The sequence below is a fragment of the Diabrotica undecimpunctata genome, chromosome 4 (assembly GCF_040954645.1).
Source record: "Diabrotica undecimpunctata isolate CICGRU chromosome 4, icDiaUnde3, whole genome shotgun sequence".
NCBI classification, from domain to species: domain Eukaryota; kingdom Metazoa; phylum Arthropoda; class Insecta; order Coleoptera; family Chrysomelidae; genus Diabrotica; species Diabrotica undecimpunctata.
Window position 1 is genome coordinate 29,409,290 of NC_092806.1, and position 26,576 is coordinate 29,435,865.

Sequence of the window (26,576 nt, forward strand, 5' to 3'; positions counted from 1 at the left end):
CCTAAACATTTATATTTCCATACGTAAGTAGAGTGTCTATGCCGGTTCCCCCCGGCATAGGGAAATCAATGTGTTAGAGAGAGAGCGTTCTATCAATGTGTTGGAGAGAGACAGATGACGTCACATGCCCCGACGCGCCGTGGAAGGAGTCTACTGACTTATAGTTCAACTTTTATCCGCTAGATGTCACTAGTAGTCACTTGGCATCCGCCATTTTTCAACAATAATTTATAAATTATTTAGCTACCAAATCTTGTCAAATATCAAATTATGATGCTTTTTTTTAAAACAAAATCCAATTAAGATATACATACTATTTAACACATAAATATTTTATTATTAGACACAGGTCAGGACTAAGGAAAATTTAAAACAAATATAAAATTAATATATATTTATTCTTTACGTCAAACGTGCTTCATTTCATCAATGTCTTCCATACGGTGTAGATCAGAAGAGTTTTACGAAAAAATACAAAAGTTAAAAGCCGATATACAGTGGTACGAAGATAGAACTGCAATTGAAAAACGATTTGCAGACTTTCATTTGTCAGAAAGAAAATTACCGAAAACAACACAATACCCGTTAAAAAGAATTCAGCCAACAAGATGTCTCAACTAACAACCTCGTTCATCATTCTCACAGCTATTGTTAATAATGTCCTTTATACAAACGTTCCAAATAATGTTAAGAACATAGCGATATGTTTTAACGATGTAAAAACTGATTGTAATCGAACTGTCGAACTGTAATCGAGTCCCCATATTAGTAGCATTTTTTATTTATTTAATAATTGTAATTTGGATTTAAAAAATGGGCGTTGATACAAGATTTGGCAGCTAAATAATTTATAAATTATTGTTGAAAAATGGTTGATGACAAGTGACTACTACTGACGTCTAGCGGATAAAAGTTGCAACTAGTCAACAAGATTTGGCAGCTAAATAATTTATAAATTATTGTTGAAAAATGGCGGATGCCAAGTGACTAGTAGTGACATCTAGCAGATAAAAGTTGAACTATAAGTCAGTAGACTCCTTCCACGGCGCGTCGGGGGCATGTGACGTCATCTGTCTCTCTCCAACACATTGATAGAACGCTCTCTCTCTAACACATTGATTTCCCTATGCCGGGGGGAACCGGCATAGACACTCTACTTACGTATATATTTGATCTATAGTTAATATGTTTGGTTTGAAACCCTACTGACAATTAATAAAATTATAAAACACAATAAAATACCGGAAGAATAGAGAACAAGCGAACTAATTCTACTATTCAAAAAAGAAGACAAAAACCAGCCAGAAAGCTACAGAAGTATAAACTTGTTAAATAGTACGCTAAAAATTACAACCAAAATTTTACAATTTTAATAAATCAGAGGATAAGTTTGGCAGATGAACAACAGGGTTTTCTTAGTGGAAAATCGTGTACAGATGCAATATTCGTTATAAAGCAAATTACTGAGAAATCACTAGAGTATAATAGACCAGCATTTCTGTGTCTGATTTACCTAAAGAAAGCGTTTGACAGAGTAAGACTCAAAGATGTAATCCATCTTCTGTATAATAGCGAAGTTCTCCTAAATATTATAAAAACTATCGAAAACATCTACCAAAACAACAAAATTGAAGTCAGAATAGATGGACAACTTACAGAACCTATAGAAATAGGCAGCGGAAGGACGCTGGCTATTTCTATAGGTTCATAGAATGAACAAGGAGATTCATTGAGCCCCATGCTCTTCAATTTGATCATGGATGAAATCATCGAAAGCGTTAACAAAGGAAGAGGATACAGAATGGGTAAGAAAGAAATAAAAATACTCTGTTACGCAGACGACGCAATATTGATAGCCCAAGATGAAGATAGTCTACAAAGACTGGTCCTCAGATTTAACATAAGAGCAAAAGAATTTAATATGACAATCTCATCTCAGAAAACTAAAACAATAGTAGTCAGCAAAGAACCAACCAGATGTAAAATAGAAATTGATGGCATCAGTATTGAATAAATAATGGAAATAAAATACCTAGGAATTACACTGTCTAGCTATGGAGACCTGGACAAAGAAGTGAGAGCTCAGGGCAGGAGGCCTTAATAACATTATATGGCAAAATGGACACATTAACACTGAGATGAAGTCAAGAAATAGAAAAAAAGAATAGAATAACCACGTAATCAGACTGGAAGAGACCCGTGTCGTCAAAATAGCAAGAGATAAGTCACCAATCGGCATAAGAAGTATCGGACGACCGCGCAAAAGATGAAGTGACAACCTTCCATAGATGTATTAATCCGCCAATGAACAAGCAGAATTGCTTATAAAGAGGAAGAAGAATAAGAAGAAACCCTACTGATATTCACCATGTATTTTTTCTTTTGAGAATGGCGATAGATTCCTGATAAAACATAGATTTGTTACTTAAGAGTGGCATGCCTATGATATAATTCCTGTATTCCCGTATAATTTTCGCAAGCTTCCGTATTTCTCTTCATGTATATGTGAAGATTGATTCTTAATTTCAAGGCCCCTGAGATAACCTAAGTGTTCACATGCAGCAAGTTAATTTATTGATACACATCTGCACTGTTCTTTATTATGCAATTAACTCAGATAAATAAACTCTGATAATGATGTATCTTTACAAAACACAGGCCGAAAAAGCTTACAGTTTTAGAGTTATTCCGTATGTGCCTGGATTTTCCCAAATACATATATCTGGTTTAATTTGAAGTTAAATAATATAAGGTACGATACTTATACAACGTTCCTTCTTTGAAGATTTATTGTGATCTCCTAGTCATAGTTTTTTTTATTTTTAATTAATGTTAATGTCCTTGTCGTTCGCTCTTGTCGAAGCAATAAAATAGTTCAAGTCACATTAAACAGCGAAAATGTTTTATTTCTGAACAAAAAATTATTAAATATAAATCTAGTTAAAAAAAATCTTGCCACTTTCTTTAAACCAACTCTTGCTCAAATAAGATTTAAATCAGTAGTTGTTCAGCTCATCAGAATAAAAAAAATATGCTTTAAGTGTTGATGGGTTCGCTCTAAATCAAAATAAATATATTTCTCTACTTTCTAGCCGGTAATTTGAAAGAGCGCGTATATCAACAAAAATATTTTTCATGTCATCACCTTAGATTTATACATATAGTGATTTGTTTGTGGATTTACCTCAAGATTTTTAAACTTTCTCGATATGTATGTGTTATCGTTTATACCAGAGTATACCAGGGTATGTACGTTTGCTTTTGTTTGTAATAAAAAACGAACTCATAGAAATCGGCACAAGTATTTTGCTTTAAAACGGCTTTGGTTATTAGACAAACATAAATACACTAAACTTGTTTTGTAATAGGTTTAAACCATGAGGATGATTTGATTTAACTCTTTGCTATGACTTATTCATTCCGTGAACTCGTTTTATGCCATCCCTTTGGGATAGAACAGTTTCTGTGCACACTCCACGATAAGTGCGTACGATAGATGACTCGAATTTATAGGAACCTTCTTTGCCATTCTGTAGAATGATCTTTTAATAGGTTAAGAATGATAATACAGAGTAATTTGTCAGTTATTGTTGTCAGTGAACTTTACTTAATATTTTGTAAACATTAAACAAAGTTCAAAACAGTGGTAAAGGATTTGAAATGTTAACACCAACCTAAATCAAAAATAAGCGCCATTCAAGACAATTAAAATCCTCTCCTTGGTTCTCAGTTCAAATTGAAAATGGTGTCAAAAGTATGACTCGATGGTACGATATTTTCGTCCCATCAATCTCTGCTATAGATGGATATAGTCAGAATAGAAGGTTCACTAACAGATTGATGACAATTCGTTCGTAATGGTTCTATTTTAACTTCTTGTTCATTCTTCGTTCGTTCTTCGATACATCACTTGTGCAATGGTATTGACATCAATTACAGTTTTACATCGCAAAGAATCCTGGATTTTGTCCGTCGATATGGTCAAGTTGTACTGTTTCGTAATCTGATCCAAAATATGTTTACAGAGTTGTTAAGCAGCTTGTATTATTTTATTAATAATTAAATTAAATAGGAATCAGATCTAGGGTGTCTAGCACCTAATCTAATCACGGGTATTGCTGGTATGCTTACAAGCAGTCTGGTTGTTTATTCTTATTCTTATTAGTCTGGTATTGTTGGTCTATGCGGTATATAATTTTAAGAATTTGTAGAGGTATTTTCTTCTGTATTTACTACTGGCAATATACCCTTTTATCTTAATATATAGGAATGTGTTTCTATTTTAAAAAGCCAATTTTAAAAACGTAGATTACCGCCACACATACTTGATTAATGTAAGTGGGATTTGAATGTCAAATCAAATCAAATTTGACTGTCAAATTAAAATGTGCTTCGTCTTCTGTGATGTGAGACCTTTGTACGATACCCTGCCCTTTTATTAAACTCTTCCAGGAAGTCTCGTACTCTATATAAAAGCCAGTAACTTTCTTGTGGTTATTTTAAGAATTTCTCCTGACTACAGTGAGGTAGTGTTGTAGTGTCTGGTAAAACCTTAATCAGCTGGCATTTCCTAATAGTTTGGTTGTTCAGCTCATTTTCCTTAAGACATTTCTTTCGCATACATGCATTATCCTTCGAACTCACGCGTGGAAGGTTAAGGTAGGAAGGTAGGTTAAGTTTTAGACTGACTGACATTGAAAAACAAAATCCTGATGTAAAAGGACTCTTCCTCAGCACATAATCACGCAAAATATTCATCCATAAGTCGACTTTGTTCATATCGAGGAGCTCATGCAACTTCATCGATAAGTTTTATTAAGACATTTTTGTGTGCCGTATTTCATTCTCGGACTATACTATACCATTTTGTCCATGTAGCTCTTAAGACAATTGCTGCATTGATTAACTTTCTAGCAGTTTTGTAACTGCAAACAGTACAATCTTTTGGGAATGAAAATGCAGAACTTCTCAGCCAATTGGTTTATTGTAAATAAGTTGCAGGTCTGCTATTTTTTTTTATTATTATCTTGTCTGGAATTCTGCCAGAAGCAGTTCACTTAGAAACATATGTCACATCAGTTGTCTCTCTAGTAGTAGGCGGATCGTCCTCTAATTTTCGTGGATATTTTTAACTGTCTTTAGTCTGCTTGACATCCTTTATTAGCTTTGATAATTTTTTGGTCCTTCTTAAGTCCCCCGTTTTTTTTTTATTTTTCTGGATTTGATCGATTCTGGTTCCACCAGTATGAGAAAAATCCCATTGTAGGTTAAAGGCTTAATGTCAAAGGATGTGCCTCAACCTGCATGTTGCTATTCTCTTGGTACCCTCGCATTAATTAATTTTCATTCTTCATACATTGCGAAAAATTCCTTATTTTAAAATGGCTAAAATCAAAAGTTTCGTGTATTTATCACCCTTAAATATATTTTCATAAATATTTGCGGATATAACTACTAATAATAAACAAAAATGTATGAATATGAACTAAGCCCAAATCAGATTTTTTAAGGAGAAGTAAAGGAAGTTTATAAAACACGCATTCTAAGAGTTTTCTGTGTCGATATGGACAATCATTTATACATTTAAAAGCAATACATTGTTGCATGTTTTTCTAATATTAACGCATTTGCATATAAAAGGTGTTTTTAATATATTATTTAACGTTGTACAAGTAATTACTGGTTTTTAAATTGCATTTATTATGTAACAGTATCGTGCGAACGATATTAGAATTATAAATTCTTTGTTTCTTGGTAATTGGTTATAAAACAATACTTGATTTATTTTTGTCGAGAATACAAGGCGAATCAATAATAAAAAGATATAAATCAGAGACATAAATCCTGGTAGAAAGAAGGAAAATTATATACAACATGAATTTTTAAATTTTTTAAAACGCAAGTGAGGTTTCTCGTTTGTATTTCTACATATATTAGTATTATGCAATTCTGCCCTATTTTTGCATATTGGCATTACTTTTTAACTAAACTCGTTATGTATTGTTATAAACTGATGTATTGAGCTAAAAGAATAAAAGTATTTTGTATGGCGGTATTTAAAAACAAAGTGACAAAGTTCAGTTGCGATTACTTTTGCTATCAATTGTTTTTATTCTTCTGTAAGGCATTACCGGAAAAATTATTTTATTACTTATTATTAGCACAAGTGGCTGTGTCTTTTAATATATACCAGGTGTCCCGCTTAAATGGTAACACCGTCGCAGTAGACGTGTCTCAATAGATCGCAGCATGAAAGCTGTTATAGCAGGTACAATACCCTCCCAGGGCATAACAATTTCGAGATCTAAAATGGAAAAGATTATAATACCAATATTTGTCCGTTTAAAGATCTGGTTTTTAGAACCCGATCTGGTTTTTACATCTCGATCTGGTTTTTAGAACTTTATCTGGATGTAGAAAATCCTTTGGCACTATAGAGGCATTATTTACTATACAAACACTCGAGGTACGGTGTCGAGATGTCAAATGTCGAGATATGACACAGAAGGCTTGCAAACATTTTACGGAACACAAAAATAGATGATCAGGATGTGAGAATCATTACACATGTATACCGATATCAGAAAGCCATAATACCAGTAGATCAACAAAAATCTAAAGAGATTCCTATAAGAAGAGGAGTACGACAAGGATTTGTACTATCCCCTCTACTTTTTAATATGTATTTAGAAGAGTTGTTTAAAGATGCACTAAAAGACATCAATGACATATCAATTAACTCTGAATGGCTCCAAACAAAAAAAAACAAAAACATGATTGCATTGAAAACTCGCATTGAGATGACCAGAGAAAGCAGTATTATGCAATGGAAAATTGGGAATAGAAATTAAAACTGGAGTACTAAGATCCTACGTAGTCTCTACCCTTTTATATGAAGTTGAAGCCTGGATAATTACGGACGCAACTGAAAAAATACTTGCCAGCTTTGAATGTGGAAAGTATCATGGACAACATGGACGTAACAAACACGGAAATATTAAGAAAAAAAGAAAAAGAAATAATCACTATGAAGAAAAGAAAAATGAGCTACTTTGGTCACATACTAAAAACTGAAAAATATGAGTCGATGCGATTAGTTATACAAGGGAAAGTAGGGGGAAAATATGACCGGGAATACGACGCACGTCCTGGTTGAAAAGTTTAAAGCAGTGAAGTAGAAAAACAACAATAGAACTGTTCAGAACTGCTACAGACAGAGTAAAATGTGATGATCGTAGAAAATTAAATTTCCTATCGAAATGTATCTCTTAATATCAAATTATTATTATTATTATTATTTAATAAACTAATCCAAAAACAATCTTAAAAAGTGGAAAATTTTTGATTTTTTTTTTATTTTTGACTATAAATTTTTTTTATAGTCAGATAGTTATTAAGTTATGGCTAAAAAGCCTAAAAATTGACAAATTTATACCGATCCCAAAAACGCAATGTCTATTTGATTTTATCTTCGATTCTCACTTTTTGATTTTATCATTTTTAGAGATGAAGACCATATACAACCAAAACATTCCTTGAACTCTTTAGTTTTTTATTAAATGACATAGTCAATAGCCTATTTATCTCCTTGGCTATCAATATATTCTACCTATTAGCCCTGTTTAGGATGAGTGGCGATGCGTGCTGAGTTGTCTATGAACTACATTAAAGCTAAAAGAACGCAACATTTAAAAATCTGTAAAATGTCAAACATATTTCATCGTTTTCTTTTATTTTATAATTTTATAATCAACTTTTATATTTATTATATTGATTTTATAATCAACTTATCACATAATAAGTGAATGAATTTATAGCACGTCGGGGAATTTGAACACTGTTGTTGCGTTCTTTTAGCTTTAATGTCGTTCGTAGACCACTCACCATACACCGCCACTTATCCATAACAGGGCGAATTACAAACGAGAAACGTGTCTGTGGCATGATTACTTTCAATTAAAAAGGTTGACAACAATTATCTGTTTGAAATTCATATTTCAAACTGTATGAAAAAAAAACGTAGTTGAGAATGTTGCTTTTTGTGCTGGGATTCGCCTTGAACAATAGTCAAGTATTATATTTTAAAGTATTTATAGATTTTTGTAGAAAGCTTTGTGTAAGTTCATGTATATGTTAATTACCTACCTAATAAGTCTCAAAATTCAACAGACAATACAAAAATGGTTCAATTTAAACCATCCAAAATTTGAACTGTTTCCCATTTTCTCCAACAAGATTGCAACAAGATGTACTTTCAGGTCCTGCGGGAGCTAAATACCTACAACGGTAACAAATGTGCAAGTCTAATTTAAACATCCGTAATGGAAATTGAGGCTCACATAAGATAAATCTCGATTTGTTATATAAACTCACAACTTATGACTTTTAAAATGTGTCAGTTGACCATTTCTATGATACCAAGTTTGTATTTGTTGGTTCTGTGGATTAAAGAATAAACATTAATGCATCTTAAGCTTTAGTTCACAGGTTTTGATACTTACGTAGTACTCTTGGTTGAAAGTGTATACCACCGGTTGTTCCATTAACATTGGAAATAAAGCAGTAAAAAAATAAAGATTGACGTTTCCAAATAATCAAAAATGGTCATTTTTTTTAATTGGATTTACGGAGCTGTTTCTAAGAATCCAAAGATTCTTTGCAAGAAATTTGCCTGAAAATATTTTTTTGTGGAATTTTAAGTCATCTAACTATTTTTATTGAGAAATAACCACAATTTTAATTGAAAATAAGTTTATTTTGACGATTTCATTTCTGCTTCTGAAATCGAAAGTTAAAATAAATGTATTTTAAATAAATTTATCTAAATTGAAATTGTTGCTTCCTTCAACTTAATATTTGACTTAATTTTTTTGTTCTTTTTTTTTGTAAAATGTGTTCAATCAATATACGTAGGTTACAATATACTTTGTTGTCCATGTAATAATGACAAAAATGTTTAAATCTTCAGGAATCAAATGATAATGTATAACATTGCTCTATATTCCATTTTGGAACAACCCATATGGTGAGTTTTGTTTGATTATTACAACACTATAGCCCGTATTCCAATAATCATGTGGTAAATTCTTAATACCTACCTATCTATATCACAATAATACTCTTCTTCTAAAATCTACAAGTGAGATACTTTATAATTTATTATTGTATTAATTATAAGTTAAATATTGTACATAGGATGTATGTTTGTAAATAAATATATTCATTGATAAGCGATGAAATACAAAATTTTCAATAGAATAAAAAGTGAAAGTTGACAGTTGTTTTCCTTATGACCTACATTGGATGTTTACAGTTTATGTGCTTTACTCACTGACGTCAAATTAAAATAGAACTGACATAAGCCAAACTACTGTAATGTCACGTTGTAGTTTTTTGAAGTTGTATTTTCAAAGATATGTCAAATTAGTCATTTCTGGTAACTTTGAATAGTAATTCAAGAGGGAGCTACAGTATTACTTGCAAGATTGTTTATAACTTTCGAAAAAATTTTAAAATGTATGTGTTTTACTTTGTCGTCGGTGATATGATTAATTTTGAGGCTGTGGACATTCAGTGCTTATATCTTATACTTACTTTTTGTATATTTATTTATTTATTTATTTTTTAATTTTCTAATATATATTTCATATTAAATTATTATTATTTTCATTATTTTGCTTTTGTACTGCTGCTAGAGCTCTCATTCATAAGTCTTAATACTTAAAATATTTTGTTAAAACTATTATAAAATACGGCACATTGAATTTTTGGCGTACTTTTTTACTTAACCTTTTAGACAACTTGTTCCTGCCTATACTGATAGTACAAGATCCCACTACAGGATCACTACGTTCATAACGTAGTTCATCAAACTCACATTTTTACATTTAAAATTAGGAGAATACACTGATAATAGGTTACCAGTCAAAAAGTGGCAGCAAATATTTTTAATTAAATTCATAGTAACTAGTTTTTTGACGAAGTATTTTATTTCGTTCATTTATTTTTTAAATAAAATAAGCTTCTCATGACGTATATGCATGTTTTTTATATCAAATTAAAGTTAATTTTTTTCTTAATATGATGATATAAGGTTGCCTGAGGTAAAATGGTCGAAAATTAGGGTTGCCAGCTGTTAAAAACGCAAGGTATCAAAGATAAAATAAAATAGAGTTAGGGCGCAACGACACTGGTTATTCATCGATATAATATAGTATGAATGGAACCTTAGAATAAATAATTGCGTCCAAAGTAGCTAGTAACAATGGCTTAGTGGAATGTCAGTGGTGTACGAAAAAAAAATCCCTTGGTACATATAATATGTACAATAATTATTTATTTTAGTTGTGATTTACATTTGAATAAAATATATAATGACGTGTAACGGTGTAAACTTAAAAAAATTAGTATCTTTATAACATAAAAACATATATATTTTACACGTACCTAGTTGCACATCGCACGCCTCTGATGGGACTGGATGCAAAATATTAAAAATTTAACGAATTTATTAATTTACCAGAAAGAATACATGAAATTATTGACGTAACAAATAATTTTATCTGTTTACCATTAAAATATCGGGAAATAATTAATCACCTGTCAAATTCACGTCGGACATTGTAGCTAGCAATGTGACGTCAGTTCCGTCGCCTATCAGCTGCATGTAAACGTACCAATATGTTCCATCTTTAGTATATTATATCGGTGATATATATCTCTCGACGCATGCTTTAAAAACTGACACTTCAAACCAGTAGCTTTGCGCGCTAGCTGTCTTTTATTTTATCTTTAGATACCTCGCATTTTTAACAGGCAGCAACTCTAATTTAAATAGAAATGCGTTAAATTTAGTTATATAGACAAACCAAGCGAATTTTCTTGTATTTTATTCATAAGTTTTAAAATTTTTGTTGTATTCTTTTATTACCTGTTCTTCATTTTTGTATCACTATTAATATCATCTGAGGGAAAAACTAATTTAGTTTGAGCTTCATAAATATTTTTCTTCGCAAGATAATTTTTTAATTGCGTTCTTATACTACACCTTAAACAAGAATGAGAAAGTTTGACTATTATATCTTTTCATAGTACATACTTCTTTTTGAAAGTGTTTCTTTGCTTTCATTGTTTGTGTTTAAGGAATTTTAACCGGATTTTTTTTATTTGGTATTTTATAATAGTTTAGAAATGTGTATGGCCTACAAAATAATGTTTTCAATTTAATAATTATTATCAAAAGCTTTTATTAAACATTTAACAATTGATATCAGTTTTATGCAAACTACTTTAGTATTTAATCGGAAGAGAGAAAGATTTCTTCTTTTACTGATTATATGTTTTAATGATTAATATGTTGATTTATGTTTATATGATAATAATATTGTTACAATCTCACTAAAGGACTTTGTAGTCTCTGTCAAAATAATACCTATTAGTCGAATAAATTCATTCATTCATTCATTAAGCTTTACAACCCCTAGGGATTATAGCTAACGCCATGGCGTTCAAGATCCTATTCTTGGTAGAGGCTTATTCCTCTTTGTCATTTATAGCTTGCTGTATATTTGCTGCAGTCGTGACTCTTTTCCATTTCTTCCTATCCTTGCACTGAACTTTCCAGTATCTAACATTCATTGTTCTTATAATATATTATCCCGCCACCTTCTAGGCCTTCCTCTACACCTGGTCCAAAGTGGTGTACAGTTAGTTATTATTTTCACCAATATCTGAGTATGGGTGTCTCTGTATATGTCCTATCCATTCTAGGAAAGAGATTTTATGTATCTGATTATATTTTCTCCCTTTAATTCTTCTTCAATTTCAGCATTTGTTTTTATTCTTCTTTCTCCCTCTCTTGTTACGTTGGGGCCCAGTATCTTTCTCATTATTTTTCTTCCAAATTTCAGTAGACTATCTTCCTCTTTCTTGTTAATCGTCGTTATTTCCATCCCATATGTAACAACAGGTCTTAAATAGGTTCATATTTGTTCTATTACTTAGAGTCTTGCTTCTCAAAAGGTTTCTATTCATTCCATATATTTTTTGCCTTTCAGAATTCTTTCCTCTGTTCTCTCTTTTTCGGTTTTCCCAATTGTTACTCCCAAATAGCTCAAGGTGGATACAGTTTCAAACTTGTGGTTCTGTATTATTAGATATTTCTGAGTTGCTGCTTCCTTCTCTATCGCCATGTATTTTGTTTTGTGCTGGTGTATCTCTAACCCCATTTCGTTTGCGTCCTTATCTAATTTTTGAATTATTTGTCATCTTCGTCTTTTTTGTGATGACTAGATCATCTGCATATGTTATTACTTATCAACGGCTTCCTCTGGAGATTTGTGGAAATTCTTTATATAATTAGACAAAACTAGTTACTGGTGGTTTTTGAGCTCGCTGAAAATGATTGTGAGACCGGCAAGAGTCTTGGAGTACCTGCAAATGAAATATATTAGGAAAATAGCAGGCAAGATCTTAAGACCAAGTGGGACAGAGTGGAAAATGAAGCTATAAGAAATACCATTGGCCAAGAACCAATATTGGCAAATATCAAAAAGAAACAAATGAATTGGTTCGGCCACGTGGTAAGATTGCATCAAACTCGACTGGTAAAGAGAATAATGAAAATGGGAAAAAAGAAAAACCGTAGAGGAGATGAAGGAATTAGCCAAGAATGGAAGAGAGTGGAAAAAGTGGATAAATGATAAACCGGAATGACACTCCTACATCTGAAAGGGTATCGGAAGAGATGTAGAGAGAAGAAGAATTACTAGTAAACTAGTGGTGTTTATTTTCCGTCTAATCTTTGTGTTTTGTTATGAATGATCGTCCTCCAAGAGTTCGTTAGTTCTTCAAATCCTTTCAGTCACTTTCTTTGTCCAGATACTCAACGTATACTATAACTTTTTCTGTCAATTATATCAGTATTCCTATGAGTGATATTAAATTGCATATTTTTGTTTTACTTGTGTGATATCCTAGACTTTTGTGTCACGTAACTGTTGTATAGAGAGCTAATTAGTATGATGACAGACGTAAAGTTCATAGGTTGACCTTTAACGGTTGAATTTTTTGAGAATATAAGTAGTACATATATGTATGAAAGTATAATCTTCCTAACTTTACTTTACCTTTTTTTTTTGTAATACTTAAAATCTTTTTCTTTTGCAATTGTCTAATTAAGGCCAGGTTCCTCCAAACAATTTTCAAAAAATCGAATTTTTTTTTCGAAAATGACTAGAAAATAGTATAGAATTAGTCCCGAAGGCCCGCGCGACCTTGAAATATGTCGAGAAGGCCGCTCAAGCGCCCCGGCTGACGGCAGCTGTTTACTTTAACCGGCTTTTCTCGAAACCACGATTTTTCAACTCATATTTCGAAACTATTGCACTTATCAATATGAACCTAACGGTACTTTACTCCTTAGATGTCTGCCTATGGTCGGTTGTACAAACAAAAATATTGATTGTTATTTAAAAAAGTTATAAACAATTAAGTGCTAAAAAAAGGTCGAAAAATTCAAAAGTCCGCCATTTTGTTTTTTTTTTCAGAGAAAATGTTTCATTGTAGTACCGACTTTAGCCAATTCGATACAGAATATAAAACCATTTTGTATTTTACTTTGGGATGATTCGTTTCCAAGAAATGATGACACTTTGAACGAGTTGAAACAGTCATTCTTAGAGCCGCCATTTTGAAAAAAAATTCAAATAGTTTAATGTAATTTCACCTGTAACGGTTTGATTTTGAAATATCTTTTGTACTACGAATAAAATTTAAAATTTATTTTTAAAAAGCACGTTTTTTTCACGTGGCCTTAGAGAGTTAAATAATAAAAGAAATGCCAATAGTGCATCGGTAATATTTTCATCCTACTTCATACACTTCAGCATGACGACTGTATTAGAATATTATGTGATAAGCTAAACAGTTCTCAGCCGGATACGAAGATGTTGGTGAATATTACACCGACATTTTTGTGCATATGTGATTTGGTATAAACCTGGACCCAAAAGTTCCAAGTAAATTATTTGTAGCTTTTGAGCCCATGTATCAATAGCTAATTAACAAATTTAAAACATTAATATAAGTATATTTTCAGTAATAAATTCTTAATTTCATTACATTGTAACAAACTGCTGCATTAATGTAACTATCAGAGCTCTGCTGTGTACACTTATTATTTTATTTTTATTTTTTAAACTTAATTTATTTGGTTTTTCTCCAACTTTGCTTTTTTTCTTTTTAATTTACTTTTCTTTCTTTAACCTGCCAGTTCCTTATCCGACCTATCAGTGTGGGAAGTGGCGCCCCTAAGAAGAGCCCTACCTCATGGATCGCCCTCAGAGCCCAGCAAGTCCCACAAAAAGAACCATTACGTTCACAAGGCCAACACCATTGGTATCCCATCGGAAGACGATTTGAACGATAGCAAAAACAATAATCCACGCTCGAGACTGAACTTTTTCGAAGGCTTTAAGAATAGTTTGAGAAACAAGCATAAGAGTGATACTGTGGTGTTGGAAACCGCGAAGGAGAATAGCGAGAAGGGTGATATGCACAGGAGGTGGTCGGAAGCTAATCATACGGTAAATAGTTCCGTCTTTAAACAGTTTTAAAGGTAACTAACATGGTATTTGTGCTAAGATATACTTGGTAGTAGATTGGTTTGAATAACAAACGTTTTGGTGTCACGATAACAATGTGTGATTATAGCTTGATTAGACTGCCATATTTAATTTTTACTATACTTGCAATAAAAATAGTTATCATCGTTTTAAAGCTAAAATTCGTGTTTTATTTTATTGTTTTCAATAATATCGTAACGTCATTAAATCGTTAATTTTCTAAAATCCCCATGTACCTTTTTAAATTATTGTCTTTTGATTATCTTGATCTTTATCTTGATTGCTATTGTAGATTGTGGCTAAAAGTTAAGTGTAGAACTTTGTATTGTTATCTACTCGTATATTGAGTTTATCTAAACTACAAGACTATTTGTACTTTCTAAATTTAATTTCCATCTTCCTATGACATTTTAACCGTGGATTTTTTGTACATTTTCGATGCGTACGAGATCTTTTTTTTTTATAAATGTGTAAAAAATATATATTTTCAGCAATCGCGTTGTATCAGTATCGGTTCTTTATCAAATTGTCCTTTTTGTGTCCATAACAAATAGTACGTATTATTAGAAAACCATTTATTTTTGGCATCCCCGTTTTTCAATGTTTTAGATAAGTAATGGCACATAAATGGAAAAACGAAATTTTTATGAATGAAATTTGCAAATATCAACATATTTTTTATCAACATAAAACTATCAAAATAAACAAAAATAGATCTGTACATTTTTGTTACATTGGAAATAAACTAATTCTATCTTACCATATTTTAAAACCTGAGTTTGTTTATAGATATAGTAGTTTTTGATCCAGATTATACGAATAACCTCCTACGATTTGTGGATGACATTGTTCTGATAACAGATTAACTATGCTTACTAAGTTTGATGCCGCCTATAATGAAGTTGGTTTAAACCTAAATTTTGGAAAGACACAATACATGAGAAATCTGGTACGAAGCGAAAATTCAGAAGTCGACTGCAACGAAATAGGATTAGTTCATAAATATAAATACTTAGGTCAAAAAATCCAAATTACTAGGACAACCAAACTGCTGAACTGCTGAGAAGAATCACTTATATGGAGTTCTATCAGACATCTTCAAGAGCAACATGCCAAATTATTTAAAAAAGAAGATGTTCGACCAATGTGTGCTTTCAGTCATGACTTACGGCGCCGAAACACTTTCTATAACCCAGGCTATATCAACCAAACTCAGAGTAGCACAAAGACGAATGGAACGGTCGCTACTGGGACTTACTCTCAGATACAGGGTCAAACTGATAAAAACGAAAAAATAAGGACAGACGTCACAGATGTCATAGATCGTATACCATGGCTGAAGTGGAACTGGGCGGACTCTGTGACCAAAATGAATTACGGGCAGTGGACCCACAAAATTACACATAATTGTAATTTGTGGTAGACAGAAGAAGCAGAAGTGGTGGACAGCACAATGGACAGACGACGTCAAAAGAATCGCTGGGAATTGGCTGCAAGAAGCTGAAGACCGACAGATATGGAAGAAATTAGGAGAGGCCTATGTTCAGCTTTTGACGCAGAAGGCTGGAGGATGATGATGATATGATTAGATAATAGGCCCTCCAAAAGGGGCCGTCGTGGTAGACATTATTAAGTTGTAAATCTTAAGGGCGGAAACATAATGAACACAACTAAAAAAAAATAATCATGATTCTTGGGAGTAATCCGATTGGGAGCAATCCGATGAGGCCCCGTCGTATACGGGGAGAATAATTTTGATTTAAGGAACCCAACTTCTAAACTCAATTATAAAAAAATTTAAGCGACATATGTAACATACAAGGACTGATACGGATTTGAAAGCAGAATCAAAGAGGGTGAGTCTCGATGTAATAGTAATAACGAAGAAGAAATAGAATGAAAACCGCACCGAAAAAAAGGAAGTTATTCACTGCTTCAGTGAAGTAGATAAGAAAGATGAGCGAGAGCTTGAGTAAATGAAAACAATGTACTATGGGAAAAATGTATACGCAGATAGAACCATATGTTGGAGGCATGAATAATGCATTATTATGAAGTATCTTAAAGTCATTCCAAAAAAAATAAGACGCAGAGTATACAAACTGTATAGTTGAAAGAACGAAGGTGGCATGGGGACTACAAACAATTGCTAACTGAAAACGTCAGCATTTTATAGTACAAGTAATAAGGTACAAAGAAACTATTCCATCAAAATAAGAAAACTACAATATCTGGGTCATGTAACACGTGGTGACAGATATGAATACCTAAACCTAATAATGCAGGGAAAGATTCAAGGAAAGCGCAGCATAGGTAGAAGAAGAATATCCTGGCTGAGAAACCTCAGAGAATCGTTTGGATGCAGCTCGACTCAACTCTTTCGGGCTGTAGTGTCAAAAGTTAGAATAGCAGTGATGATTGCCAACTATTGGTCGCGGAGATGGCACGTAAAGAAGAAGAAGAAACTATGCGGAGGACCAAATAGAATTAACCTTGATAGAAATTACAAGACAATCAAAACACGAAAGAACAAAAATCAGATGATTTCGAAAGAATGCTAAACGAACTGATTAAAAATAGAGAAATTATTCCTCTTGTTACATAAAGATTTGAAAGAGATCTGAATTGAGGGGAGAGTTAAAAAAGTATTCGAGATGCCATCGAAAAATTCTGAATTGTCTAGTGAAGTGTAGAACGTCATAAAATATAAACAGATATTGTTGACTGTTTGGAACAGTCGTATTTTGAAGTTAATATATTACATTATATTAAATCAATGTTAATATATTACATCCTAAATCCATTTCCAGGAAAGAAATAGAAAAATGAAAGAACAACCGGGGAATAATGTAATATCTACAGAACAACTGTATGAAAAAATCTTAAAATCTTAAAGTTAGAAATAGATATTAAACAATTTCAGAAGACCAAGTAGGGTTTACAGCAGGAAAATCATGTATAGATTGTATTTATACATTAGTATTTAATAAAAGAATTGTAGAAATAAATTAGGGGAAGGAATCAATGATATCGAAATCACATAGAAACGAACAGAAGCAGTGAATCTACTGTAAAATGATAACACATTGGCATTAAATTCAAGAATACATATACAGCCCATTCAAGACGATAAGAAGACCATTGCAAAGCTGTTCTATAAATACACTCATTTTTATTAAAAATATTTTTAGAGAAATACCAAACACCATGGAAGAAAAGATGCGAAGGAATCGACATACCAGTACGAGATGAATACAATAAATACGCGATGAAGGCGACCCCAGTTTTATGATTGGAAAAGAGTTCACAAGAATGGAATGTAAATAAATTTAAATAAAACGTAATGCTTAACAACAAAAAGCAATAATATATACGAAGACGAATATACTAATAAGGAATACCTGATATACATTTAGTTTATTGCGAAATGAGGTGTAACGCTCGAGCAGTAACGTAGATACGCTGAAAAATTTCCACGTTGTTCAAGAATTTAAGCATCAGCCTATATTTAGCATAAACGTCTGGATACGAACTTGGACCCGTGAAATCGCTTGCTCGTTAAAATGGTGCTGATTATTTACATTTCCTGCAAAATGTTTTACCTGATTTGTTAAATGACGTGCTTAAGTATTCGGCAAAACTTATGGAAACTACATGGCGGCTCTCCGGCCAACTTTAGCAGTAATGTACGAGACTTTCTTGATAATGACTACGAAGACCACTGGTTTTTGGGAAATTTTAATTTTTTTTCACTTTATGCTATTTTTTCCAAAAGAAATTGAAAATTTCCAATAGTTCGTTGCTAACTTCGCACTGACCTAATTATTATCTATCAGTTGTACCTATATAAAAGTTCTAAAGTTCTCTGAGTGTTTTTATTTTGGGTAATTTGTCGTTTGTGTATTTATGCAGCCACAAGTATACGTGCAGGTATCTAGTTAGGAAATTTATTTTAATTCTATGATGATTTCTGCTATTTTAGAGAGTTTCCCTTACAACGCAGTTGCAATCTACTATAAGTCTTTACTATGTCCTCTCAATGCTCTTTCTAGCCTTTATTTTGATTCTTGATTGGTTATCGATTAAGCTTCCGTTTTTTGATCAACAAACAAATGCTGTGTCAGTAATACTAGACATTCAATTATTTAAAAAATCCAGATTGTGTCTATTTATGCTTCACTTTTTCACTAGTTTGGTTTCGAAACCGTATTGAAGTGTATAGGTAATGGATTTTGAAAAGAGCTATGACTTTGTATATAACAGGTAAACTTGTGTACCGCATCGGCATGACTCATAGCTCTTGTCTCAAAATCCATTAACTCCATTAACACCATTTAAAAAACCTTCAGATTTTTCTCATTCTTAGAAACATTTCATCCAAAAAAGGTGATATTTCCGAATGGAATTACTTCCACTAAAATTTAGTTTTGTTTTTAATTTTATACCATATACAAATTACTACTTAACATTTGGATTTGCTGACAAGTAGCCGGTTTGTAAGATCAGGTAAGTAGCTTTAAGTATATTATAGTTAATATTCAAGAGTTAAAAATTAATTTTACTAGAGTTTCAAAAGCTTTTTAATCGAGTTTTTATGTAGCGACTAAATTTTATTTTGATATTATTTAACCAGTGGTTGGGCAGTAATCTAGCCTGCGATTAATATTACACGAGAACGAATTACTCTCCGTTTTGGACATGTCATTCAACGCATGACGTATTTGAAAATTTCAAGAAAAAAAAAAGATTTAGTTTGTTTTTAAAAGTCATCGAAACCGTCAAAATTGTAATGTTTTGAAAAATTGAACAGGTCGAATATTGTTCACTCAAGTATCTTCATTTGTAATGGAAAAGCACAGAAAAAAACAGAAATAAGAAACCAAACTGACATTTCAATTTCCAATCCGGATATCATTTTCTTCTTCTTCTTCTGGTTCCTATCCGTTTCGGATGTTGGAATCATATTGGCAATCATGACCTTGCTCGCTGCGGCTCGAAACAGCTCCGTTGAGGTTTTCTTAAACCATGTTCTTAAATTCCGCAGCCATGATATTCTCCTTCTACCGGGTCCTCGCTTACCTTTGACTTTACCTTGCAATATAGACTGTGCTGATTTCTCATAATTCTCAGATATTGCAATTTTATGCGTTTGATCGTCAACACAATCTCAGGTTCCTTCTTCATTTTTTCTAGAACTTCCCTGTTCGTGATCCTTGCTGTCCATGATATTCTCAGCATTCTTCTATAAAGCCACATCTCAAATGCTTCAAGTTTTTTAATAGTGGTGTCTGTAAGCGTCCATGCCTCCGCCCCGTACAACAACACAGAGAAAACATAGCATCTCAAATGTCTCATTTTTGTATCTAGGGATATGTTGTGACTTTTGAAGATGGCGCTCATTTTGTTAAAGACCGTTCTTGCCTTTCCTATGCGGCACTTATGCGGATATCATTTTGAAAATTATAAATTAAGAAATTATTTATTTATTATTTATTTTAACCTGTAGATGTTTATTATTTGGCGCTTGTTTCAGCCAATTTGACAGTTGACTTACTTGGCCTTGATTTTGTACACAAATAGCCGTGTTTTTACTTGAAATTATGAGGGTGATATTGTATCCTCGGATTTATTTTTATAAGGGAGAAACCTCAAGACCACTAAGTGTTAAAAGAAATTAACATGAATCATATATATATATATATATATATATATATATATATATATATATATATATATATATATATATATATATTTATTTTTTCATATTAGATGTATCGCTAATAACACTCTTTTAGATGAACTGATGACGCTTATTGAACAATAGGCGAAACGTCTTCAATAAATAGATAAAGTAGCACAACTCTTGTCTTTTTTATCTCCAAATTGACCGAAAACATCCCATTCACTTACGAGTGCACATTTATATATATATATATATATATATATATATATATATATATATATATATATATATATATAAAACAGAGACTTTGACAGGCCTTAGATATGTAAACATGCCCGAGACAATGAGCACAGAGTACAATGGAAAATGAATAAAAAAAGACAAAAAAGAAAGAAGCCAAAACCCATTAACAGCATGCAGCAGTCTCTGGTTATCAATACTCAAAGTCAGCAATAGGAATATACCAACATTAATGGGCTAATAGAAGATCAGAGCGCTTTTCAGTTTGGATTTCTAATCTAATACAGAGGCCAGAGATGTCAACGACGTCTCGATTTTGAGAAGGCATTTAACAAACTACCACATGAGAAACTAATCGATATCTTAAAAACATCAGGACTTGGTGGTAAGGATATACGACTAATCTTGAATTTATATTCACTATAAAAAGCAACCGTGCGATTCGAAATTTATTTGCCCGAGATCTTCACATTGGAGAATTTGACAGAGATGCTCTTACCATTACTATTTAACATACTCTCTGAAAACATCTTTAGAAAAGCCTTGGATAAATCAGAAGATGGTACTACAGTAAATGACCAACTTATACAAAATATTAGATATGCGGACAATACCGTATTGCTGGTAGATAGTGTGCAGGAGCTCCAAAGAATGATGGATCATGTTGGAGAAACCTGATCATTAGTAAGAATACCGCCCAGAACATAACGCCCAAATTAAAATAAACGATCTTTTGAAAGAGTGAAGAAAATATGCTACCTGGGCTGCCGTATTACGGATACCTGAGGTAAGATAGCTACGAAACAAAAACTCTCTCTGCAACTTATCTTAAGTATAAATATACGCATAAGAGTTCTTAGATCTTACGTCTTAAGTGTCCTCCTTTACAGAGTAGAAGGCTGAAGTTTTGCATTTCCCTCTCTCTGTCTATTCTCCTTAACATTTCTATATTCGTGACTCTATCTACCCATGGAATCCTTAACAATCTTCTAAATGTCTACATTTCAAACGCGTTAAGTCGATTTATTGTATTCCGGTTTAATGTCCATGATTCGGCTCCATACGTTTGTATTATTGTTCTTGCTAATTTTCATGAATTTGGTTTTTTTGATGTTAAGAGAGAGTCCGTATCTTAATAATTTCCTAATTTATAATAATTTTTAAAAAGGATTTCCTGATTGGAAATCGATACATCATAAAAAAATGTAAAATATGACTATTGTTTCAATCAATTGTGGTTTAACACCATATAAAAACAATAATAAATGTGAACTAAGTGGGTACATAAATGAATATTTGGATATTATAAAAAAATTATTCTCGATGGGGGGCGCGTTTATTTAATATCGACAAAATTTGTGTCATTTCTATGACCCAGAAACAGAACAGTAATCGATGGAATAGAGACACTCTGGTTCTCCAAAGTCTAAGAATTTCGCGTTCAAAAATCTGTTGGAAAAGTCCTTGCTTTAATTTTTTGGGATTGCCAAGGAGTACTCATGCTTGATTTTCTGGATAACAATAATTGAGAATTATATATAATACCAAAGTACCAGTTATAATTCTTAAAAACTACCCTTATTTCCAAGGTCTGGTTGCTTCCGACAATTGTCTTTCCTCAGCTGAAAAAATATTATAAATTTTCATCTAACGAAAAGAGGATAGAACCTGTGGCAGCCTAGTTTTAAGAGAATTTTTACGCATTGTAATAAATATATCGATTCAGGAAGAAAATATATTAAATTATAAAATGTGACTTTCAAATATTGTTTGCTTCTATGCAAAGCTAAGAACTTTCCAATACATTAATTTTCAAATCCTCCCACAGGAGCATAGCTAGAGAAATACGTAGGGGATTTTAAATATAATATTTTTTATGTAATTGCGTTTGAAAATAGTATTATTTTCGAAAAAATCAACTTTTTGGCCATTCGTTAACAAATATTAGAATCAAACAACGTATTAAAAATCACGTACCGAGTATTAAGATATGGTCAAAATTTGTAGTGAATAGAATGAAAAAAGATTAATCCGCGTGCCGTTTTAAAAATCATATTTCGAAAAAATATCTTTAAAATTTTGAGGTGTGATATGTGTGACGCTATAATAAAATATTTTTATTTCAAAATACTTTAAGTGAATACAACATCTGTTGGTGTTTTAGAGAAATCGTTAGGCTGTATTTATTAGGCTAGTCTAGCGCTCAGGAATCGCTTAGGATTGTAAGGAAAAAACATTTGTGAGGCTATAAGTCGTTCTCTTATTCTAAAAGGTTCAAAACGTCTTTTAAGGCAACAACAAAAAAATTGACTTCTTGAAAATCCTACAACGGCCTTACTCGTTATAATATCTAATAAGAAAGAAAATTCAAAAATATGTAAACAAAAATATAATACCTTACTATTAATAAATATTTACAAAACGGAGATCCAAGCCCCACACATGCAGTACTCGTTTAAAAAACAGGCATTTATATAAGATAATAATTTACCGTAAGTATAAAAACGGATCAAGTAAAACTTGATAATTTACACACAAGTTTATAATTTTTTTTAAGAATTCTGTTTTTATCAGGCGTTAATTCACTTTATCTTATAACAAAACCTAGGAAGATACCAACACTGCGTTGAAGATGCGTCTTCTAAATTATATAATCACGTAAAGTTTAGTAAACTATTTTTGTTTTTTTTATTTTGCTTATTTATCAGTTTTCTTTTTACTAACGATAAAATTTCTCAATTACCTAATCTATATCTTTAGCTGTTAACGCATAATCGATCGCATGTAATTAAACTAGTGTTTATCTCTTCAGGTATCGTAATAAAGAGCTTCAAATACTACCAACTAACCATAAGAGATGGCTGTGATATGTTATGTTAAGATAAATCTATATAAACAATAAAACTATTTATTGCCGTTAGTTTTAACTGTATTAACAAGTTGAAATGGAAATAATTGGGAATGCAATACCAGTCGACACAAGTTTTTAAATAAAATGGTGAGCATGACATTTAGCTTTATATATTTTTAAATTTTTGCTTTGGTTTTGGTGAAATGTATAATGCATTTGAAAATATAAAGTCTACGATCTCAAAATAGGCTCATTATTTTGATAAAGGTATACGTTAGTTGTATTATGATTTGTTTATTCTTGTAAATTAGAGTATATTGGATTTTATTGGGTCATTGTAAAATTATAAGTCTCCGTTCGTATTTCTACTTAATAGTCATATTTTTGGTATTTACTTTACAATTATTTTAGCTGTAGCTAATGTGTGTCCTAAAGCATAAAAAATTGAGCAAAATAATCTAGTTCTTGATCTATATTCTGAAAGTGTATAGAAGTAATTCCTATCGATTCTCTTAAAATATCTGATTATCATCTTCTTGTTGATATGAAGCGGGAATATGGACAAAAAATGCGAACACATATGCCCCTTGATTTATATTAGATTAGATTAGATTAAGAGAGGTGGCCTTTCGGCCTATTCCACTGCGACCTTTTCAGATCTATTGTGGTCCTCTAGTCCTAGACAACATTCTCTAGCCTGACCCTTTTTATAAAGTCTAGTAGTTTCGAGACTGTACCTTCCATGTAGCTATTTGCCGGTGGATTTTCTTCTCCTAATGCAAAGAACCTCATATTTGCCAGACTGTCACACTGACATAAAATGTGCTCTGCTGTTTCTTCTTCGAGGTGACAGAATCTGCACAGGTCATCATCTGATAATCCCATCAGTTTCAAGTGCCTATTCAGCTTACAGTGCCCTGTTAGAAGACCTACTATGACCTTGACTGTTTTCCTGTCTTTGCTTATTAGATCTGCCGTAAATTTTGGCGAATGTTCTGTAATGAACTGTTTCGCCTGTCTTTGTCCTGGTGAATTCCTCCACCATTCCAGAGATTTGCGAGCTACCCACTTCCTTGTAGCCGTTCTTGTTACTGATTTAGCAACTCCGCAGAAGGGTTCCGGTCCAATGAATGGCAATGATGAGCCTTGTTTGGCCATTTCATCTGCTTTTTCATTGCCCTTATGACCCTCGTGCCCCGGTACCCAGGCTACCGTAACCTTGCTACGGTCTCTTAGTTTATTTAGGGCACACACTCAATCCCATACTAGCTTAGAATTGACCTCTACAGAATTGAGTGCCTTAAGCGCTGCCTGACTATCTGTGAAGATGGCAACTGAACAGAACGTTCTTTCCTGCCTTTCTATTTCTTCCACGCAGTGATGGATTGCAGTTATTTCCGCCTGGAAAACTGTCACATCCTTAGATAGACTTACCGGGAAATCTATCCCTTGATTTGTCCCTACTATGCCGGCTCCCACACCCTCCGATGTTTTTGAGCCATCCGTGTACCAGGTAGCGGCAGCTTGTATGGGTACACCTTTATTCCAGTCTTCCCTGCCTGGTATCTTAATTGTGAACTTATTGTCAAAGCTATATCTCGTAACTGTTGCATCGATAGGTTTCCCCATCACAATATCGGCTTTTAGCTCCTCGATTAGCTTTCTGTTGTCAGTACCGTGCATCTGGCTTATATGTCGCTGACTATGGATTAATCTGTGCATCACGGATCTGGCTTCGCCCTGTATAAAGATATGAAGTGGTGGTAGATTCAACAGGACTTCCAGCGATACAGTAGGAGTTGTTTTTAAGGCCCCCGTAATACACAAGCATGCTAGCCTTTGTGTATTACCTAGCAGCCTTATTGCTCCCACTTGCTGCGTCTTTGTCCACCACGTCACCGAGCCATAGGTTATCATGGGTCTAATAACCCTTGTATAGAACCATAGAGTCATTTTGGGGTTAAGTCCCCAATTCTTACCGCACATTCTTCTACATCTGCCCAAGGACATAGTAGCTTTCTGTGTGGTTTTTAGAATGTGAGTATTCCATGAAAGCCTATGATCAAAATATACCCCAAGGTATTTTGTTTCTTTGGCAAATGAAATCTCTGTTCTTCCCAGCACCGGTGGTTTTAGGCCTTGTAGTGCTGTTTTTTTGGTGAAGTTGACAATTTGTGTTTTCTGAGCATTGACTATCAGTCTCTCTTGTTTACACCAGTCGTCAACTATATTTAGGGCTGCTTGCATTGATTTATATACACCCCCATATTTTTGCTAGTTATTCATTTAAGACTTTGAAAGTACTTATTCATATATTTACTTTACACACTATATTTCAAGAAAGAGGGATTACTTAAAGAAACAACAACTACCGAATGAAAATGAAAACAACATTTATTATTATCCTTTTTACTTTATTAGATCTATATTTTCTTTGGTTTTTAGGATATTAATGCGGTCCAAATGACGTTGTTGACTCTTTTTATATAGTTCTGCCTTATTTCGTTCCTAACTTTGACCTGCTATTCTGTTCTTACTAAGACTCTAAGATTCTTTATATGTTTTTTTCTGTTCATATCAGCTCTGGTTTCCAAAAAACCATATATGAGCTTAGGTCTCACATATAACGTACATCATAATTACATCATCATCATCATCATTCTCAGCGTATTCTACCCCTCCCTTACATAGTCGTTCTTGATTTCTGCCCACGATTGTCTAATATTCATTTTTCTGTGCAATGTTGTACCGGTTTGTTTCCTTATGCCATTTTCCTATCTTATATTTGGACGTTTTCTTGGTTTCTTGACGCTTTTTGGATAATTCTGAGTGTAATTCTAATGGACCATCTATTGTTAGTTCTTCTCGCTAAATGTCCCGCCCACTACGATTTTAAAGATTGGCCTTTGAGTGACTTTGAGTTTCGCTATTATCTCTTTCTTTAGTGTTCAAGTTTCGCAGCCATATGTCATGATTGGTAGTATACATTGATAGAATGCTTTTTTCTTCAGATGAAGTGGCATCTTAGATTTGAATATAACTGCATTTCTACCAAAAGATGCCCAAGCCCGTTTCATTTTTCTGTTGATTTCTAGGTATAAGGAGCCAGATTTATGTATTAATTGTCCCAGATATGTCTACTGTCTCAAGTGCAGTGTTGTTTATTATTACATCTTGG

The 26,576-nt window shown here is 32.7% G+C and overlaps 1 protein-coding gene and 1 long non-coding RNA gene across 7 annotated transcripts in view; both read left to right on the forward strand.

The window, feature by feature from the left end:
- trio (trio Rho guanine nucleotide exchange factor) overlaps positions 1-26,576 on the forward strand; it is a 668,772-nt gene that overhangs the window by 628,918 nt on the left and 13,278 nt on the right. For 4 of the 6 annotated variants that reach the window (XM_072529237.1, XM_072529240.1, XM_072529241.1 and 1 more), the window contains one exon: positions 14,273-14,585. In XM_072529237.1, coding sequence (XP_072385338.1) covers positions 14,273-14,585 — 313 coding nt within the window. Of the gene's footprint in view, positions 1-14,272; positions 14,618-23,359; positions 23,543-26,576 lie in introns of those variants that run through there. The other 2 variants (XM_072529242.1, XM_072529243.1) reach the window with 2 other exon arrangements.
- LOC140439380 (uncharacterized) lies at positions 29-9,275 on the forward strand. Its single transcript, XR_011950615.1, has 2 exons — positions 29-4,213; positions 4,412-9,275. It is a non-coding gene; the product is annotated as an uncharacterized lncRNA (long non-coding RNA).